At 39.1% G+C, this 6,000-nt stretch overlaps 1 protein-coding gene across 7 annotated transcripts in view; it reads right to left on the bottom strand.

The window, feature by feature from the left end:
• Window positions 1-479: 479 nt before the first annotated feature.
• The window catches only part of LOC103459599 (NXPE family member 3-like), a 75,990-nt gene continuing 70,469 nt past the window's right edge, over window positions 480-6,000 (bottom strand). For all 7 annotated transcript variants that reach the window (XM_081603948.1, XM_081603947.1, XM_081603949.1 and 4 more), the window contains 2 exons: window positions 3,625-3,822; window positions 480-3,543 (listed from right to left, as the gene is read on the bottom strand). In XM_081603948.1, coding sequence (XP_081460074.1) covers window positions 2,957-3,543; window positions 3,625-3,822 — 785 coding nt within the window. In that variant the 3' untranslated portion in view covers window positions 480-2,956. The remainder of the gene's footprint in view (window positions 3,544-3,624; window positions 3,823-6,000) is intronic.

The raw sequence follows: 6,000 nt of genomic DNA, 5'->3' as shown, positions 1-6,000 counted from the left end.
TGAAGCAGGACAGACCTAACAGGCTGAATATGGGATCTATTCTTTGTCGTCTCTTTATTGCTTTGTCATTTTCAAGTTTTTCATTTGAGAGAGAGTGAGCATTTGTTATTTCTTATATCTTTTAAAATCCTTTGTACATCTTAGTCCAATATGCTGTCAGGATTAGTCACGGTGATTGAGCCTGATTCTTTTGCTGCATAGTACAGTGCAGGGTGGAGTTTTGGCACGGTTTGGATGCCGTAACTTGAGACTTTTCACTGGAAGCAATAAACCAACATAATTAAACCCTTTTATCTCATGTATTCTTAATGGATTAAGATGACAGAAAGGAATTTCCAGCTAACCACATCACTTGTTTACCTTGCAGACATCCTGACGATCAGGATGTTCACAGAGATGTCAGTTCTCTGTGACGTGTAAATATTTAAATTGGTTTGGCGCCTCAGTGACAGGCAGCAATGAAAGACAGAAACACTCCATCATAGATACCATACCAGCATTTATTGTTGGCTACGCTTCATTAAACATTCATAATTCATTAAAGGGAGGGAGTATGGATACTGCAAGCCGTTGCTCTTTACCTACAGTAGGTACAATCAGCTGCTCATTTTCAAACGAAACCTGCAATAGTTTCTGGTTGTGTGCATTTTGAAACACTCAGTAAACTTTCAGCCCAACATAGAACAAACAGCAGCATCCAAACGGAGGGCATTAATACCAGCACACCTCCTCACTGGATATTAGTTTATATTCTGGTCCGTGGTCGGTGCGAGTCGTCCTTCCAGATCACCTGATTCAAGTGACTGCATTACCTCCTCTGTATTACATCAAGCGCTGCAATCATCGCTGGATTCCTCCAGCTTTAGTTCATAATCTTCACTCCGAAGGTATAAACCACAAAGTTATAGCTTCTAACAAAATATCTAATAAAAATCGGATTCTTTATTCGCAATTTTTATGCTCAAAGTGAAAAGCGTTAAAGAAGAAGTGCAATCCAAAAACCGTCAAGTCTCTTCAATCTGTCCTAATTGCATATTTCATCCACGCATCTTCTGCTCGGTGGATGATGAATCCCCTTCGAAACAATCCTCAGTAAGCCAGAGAGTTTCATCTCTGTGACATTCAAAGTACAGGAAAATATCCAAACGCCAAGCAGCAAGAACCCAGACAGGGATCTGAACCCAGAACTGGTAAGATGGAGGATTTAGGGCTGGAAGAAAATGCAAAGTAGAAAACAGAGATGATATCACATATTTATAAATAAATATGGGGGTAAAACCTACAACAAGAGAAGACTTGCAGGAGAACAGCATGTCTGAACAATGAGGGGAAGATTAGCAGATGGGGAAGCAAAAGGAAAACTGAGTGTAAGAGTAAAGACAGAGAACAGAACGGAGAGGAAATCTAACAAAATACACAAATAAATAGTGAATCTACAAAACAAATCCAATATTTAACCAAGAAATAACTGAAATTACATAAGGACTAAACAATGGAAGATATAAATACTCAATCCAACAGAAAAAAAATCCAACACTCAAACAAGAAATAACTTAACTTACAGAAAGAACAAAGTGAAAATAAAGTAAATAATCAAAATAAGAAATCAAAACCGAAAACACCTGAACAACTTGGTGCAAAGCAACAGAGCTACCAGCTATCACAACATGTAGAACATTAATATAAATCAAGAGATCAAATTGCTCAGTTTAGAACAGAAAACCATTTTTAGAATAAATAAATGATGGTTTATGGAGTATAAACTTTCACCTTAAAAATAAACTAAACCTTAAATAAACTCGAGTGAAAGCTAGGATTTTTTTGGAGCTTTTACGTCTGAATACCTTGATAACCATCAAAAGACAGCAATAGAATGGATCCTTGTATAATGCTTACATAGGCAGATGTAAGGTTGTACAAAACTAATTCATAGCTGTTTAACTTTATAAAAAATTTTTGTTTTTTTTAATAAAGTTTAGTTTGTTTTATCCCAACTCTCTTATTCTCTCAGTTTTGCTGCTCACACAGTTTCATACAGAAAAGGTCAAATCAGTGGCGCCGATCATCTCTTAAGAACTGGTCATATTGAAGGAGCTTTGAACAAGAACAAAAAGGTAAAAGATCACAGATGGCAACTGTCTGTTTAAAGATAAGGTCATCATTGTGATTTACAGTGCGTCATAAACACACGTCCAACCTCATACCTGCAGACCTGGATGGGTCTTTGTTTCTTTATGCCTCATTAATTACTTGTCATCAAATGCCAAACTAGTGTGTGCGTCCAAACCAGATATGCAGAACATTTCGCAACACTCGCACGCTGAGGTTACATGTGGAAAATTTCCCACAGGATTCTTCAGGTTTATTTCCTCTGATGTTTACGAGCGAGCAGTAAAACACAAGGGCGACAGAGCACAACATGAACTTCTTTCTGCTAAGTGGTGAACTTAGAATCCATTTAAGAGAAACGGATCTGAAATTTCTATAAAAGGAGGCCGAAAGGAATTGTGGTCAAAACACAACAAAGCACAGCTATGGTTAACAACGACTAAGTGTTGTTCTTAACGAGAACAGAGACATGTAGACAACAGCTACCCCTTAGCATGTAGCTCACAAAGGGGCGTGTACATCCACAAGCAACAGCAAGTATCACCAGTGTAAGCCAACAAATTGGCACATTAGTATTTATCCTTTGAAATGTAACTAAGTACAGACATATTCTGGTCAATCCCAACTGTGTGGAGAAATCTCCAAAGCTACTCTCAACTCAGTAGTGGATTCCTCAACTCCTTCTTAACAGTCTATTTTGATCATTTGTTTGCAAAATTGACTTAATATACTTCTATTTGTTGATAATTGACTTAATCATCCGAATCATTGGGTTTCACTTCTTTTGTACAAGACATCAAGGTGTGAGTAGAGTAGCTGCCTTTTTATTTCAGTCCCATTTGCCACTTCATTGTTTTCCTGACTGCTTTGTTGCACCTTTAGATTTTCCACCGAGGGGACAGGTGTGTGACAAAACAACATCGATCATGTTCTTTATGATGGGAGGCTGTGGGTGGAGGCTGTGAGGCAGGTGGTGGGCCAAGCACATCTCCCAGGCGTCCAGCAGCTGGACGTTCACCCCTTTGAATATTTCCTTGAGGACCTTATAACACTGCAGGGCGTACCAGTCACTGGTGGTCCATATCTCATTGAGAACGGACCCTTTGGGATTAGAAGTCCTGATGATGACCAGTGTGTCTGGAGCTCTGGTCAACAGCTCCACCACTGCCCTCTTTATGTTTAGCAGACGTCTGATGTAGACCTCAATAGGGAAAGAGGTGAAGTGTGCCCAGACGCTAATCACTATGACGATGTTGGGGCCTCCGGCCACAGTTCTCAACTCAGTGGCAATGTGACGTGTCTCAACAGCCATCATGGGAGTGTAAAGGATGGGGGTCCCATGGCATCGGTACGTCAGTAAGATGTTGTTATTGTAATCCAAGGCCATGTAAGGTCCTGCCGCTCCAGGACTTTTCAGGTCAAACGTCTTGAGATCTGAAATTATAAGAGAGAGCAGATCAGACTGCAGCGTGAAGCAGTTTCAGCCATTGCCAGACATTTCTGACATGTGTCTACCTGGGGTTGTTTGAATTAAAAATTCAAAAAATTGTCTGACAGTGGAGTCTCCATAGAGGTGGACCACTTTCCCTTTCAGACACTGGGTTCTCGCTGTGGCGTTGTTAAACTGACGGACTGTGGTGCCGTCTAATGCTTGCCACGCTCCCTGGTAGTAATAACCAGCAGGTTTAGTCTTCACTATTTCATTGGCTCCATCTGGAAGGTAAACAGGGAGGTTAAAACTTTCTTCTGTCACTGATTGTAGCTATTCACCTCTAACCTTTGCAAATGTTTACTTTCACCAGTAACTTCTACTACAGAGGTTTCTGCTGCTGCACCAGGTGATATGGGGCAGGGCACAGATTCAGATTGACCTTCTACTAGCATAATAGCTTCATGCTAAGATTCAAGAGATCGCTTCACCCTGGATAAATAAATAATGCCGTTTAAAAAGGACATTATTTGTTGGACAGTTGTGAAGTACTCTTCAAGCAAAACTACTAGGTAATCACACACGGGAAAGGTAGTGCATGAAAAGTTTTGAAAATATTTCTGGTGTCAGAAGAGTTCCAGAGAAAGAATTGGAAAGATGTAAAAAGTGCTTGCCAGACTGTCTGAAAGTTAATTTCTGCTGCCTCACCTGTCGTTTGTTGGTAGAGGTCTGGTGGTTAATAAATAACCTTGTTGCCTTGACACTTTGTTAATTTCTTCTGGTTGGACGGACTGGCAAAGAGTTGTTCTATATCTGCCGTTGGGTGAGAGCGGCTAGAGTTTCAATCTGCCATGGTTGGACCATACGTATCTGCTTTTGAGGAATCTGGTTGTCTTAGTTCTAAAGCAAAACTTTTCCTCTAGGATTTCACTGGAATAACTCCTTTTATCAGGAAATGTAATGGTACACCTGCAATGCGACTGTTTGAGGAGCCTCTGGTTGGAAGTAGTTTGGTGTCATTTCAACTCCAACTTCTGTCAGTGTGTGATCCAGTTGGAGGGAAGCTGGCTGTGTAAAACTATGTAATTTGTATTTATTCTGTATTTTTGTTGCAAAATTTGCCATAAACAAGAAAATATGAGATACTTTGAGAGACTATGCAAGATACTCTACATAGAAAGCAAGCAGCACTTATTATGGTTGAATTTGAATTTTATAATCTAACAAAAAATAAGGAATTTGTCAGGAATTTGTATTTATTCTGTATTTTTGTTGTGAAATTTCCTCTTGCATACAGCAAAATTAGCCATAAACAAGAAAATATAAGATACTTTGAGAGAGTATGCAAGATAGTCTACCGTATTTTTCTGACTATAAGCCGCTACTTTTTTTTCCCCACGCTTTGAACCATGCGGCTTATAAACTGGTGCGGCTTTTCTGTCGATTTTCCTTCAACCACCAGGGGGCTCTTCAACAGGAAGTGAATCATTTTAAGTCAAAATTCGAAATTAAAGAACAAAGTGCTAATTTTCATTTAGAACAGTGTTTCTCAACCTTTTTTGGGCCACAGCCCCCATATCCATTATCCAGGTCCTTCACCGCCCCCCATCAGAGAAAATGTAGGATAAGAACAAAAGCTGGTTCTTAATCAAATCCTAATGAGTCAGACTGAAAGTGTCATGGAGTCATCAGCCTCATGACATTAACATCGACATGAAAAAAATAATATTGAAGAAATATATATATCAAATCTAATCAAAAACATAAATAAGTGATACATTCCTTATTGTTATCGCTTGTAAAATATATTTCTTCTTAATACCCGATGTGGTCTCAACAAACCCATGGCACTTCAACAATATTATTTTACTGTACTTTTTACCAGAAAACAGTGTCTGTTTGTTCTTGCCATACAGACCTCTGCATTAATTATTGCTCGAAATGTCTTGCCATACCAGTTTATTTCTCTGTATTTACTTTAGTTTTTTAGTTTATTCATTTCCATTTAGTTTTCTTTGATTAGTTTTATCCTCTCTTGGTTCATTGCTATGTCCTCTTTAGTTTCTTTCCTGTGGCTAGTTTTTTTATCGTTTGTATTGACGCTCACCACCAGTAATCTTCACTCATCATGCCATTCACCTGCTGCGCTGCTTAATCATTATGTTTCACCTGATTTGCCCTCATATTGATTTTTCACTGTTCACCGCCGGATTCCCTGATCATGACTCACATCTAGTTTGTTCGTTGCTCGGTTCTATGTCCCGGTACTGCTGTTTCAGAGTTTTGCGCAAGGTGCGCGGTTTTTAAATTTCTTTTATTTTATTTTTTATAAACCAACTATGGTGCGGAGTGGTCGAGGAGCATATTGATGAAGAAAAGCAAACTGACGTAAACCTTTTAAAACAACAGAAAAATCCCAGTCTAAACTTGCCATCCCAAACTGGCATTGTTGTGCATTTAAG

This window comes from Poecilia reticulata, chromosome 23 (assembly GCF_904066995.2).
Source record: "Poecilia reticulata chromosome 23, P_reticulata-male-v2, whole genome shotgun sequence".
Lineage (NCBI taxonomy): Eukaryota > Metazoa > Chordata > Actinopteri > Cyprinodontiformes > Poeciliidae > Poecilia > Poecilia reticulata.
The sequence above is the reverse complement of the archived record's forward strand: the minus strand, read 5'-3'. Positions and strand labels throughout refer to the sequence as shown.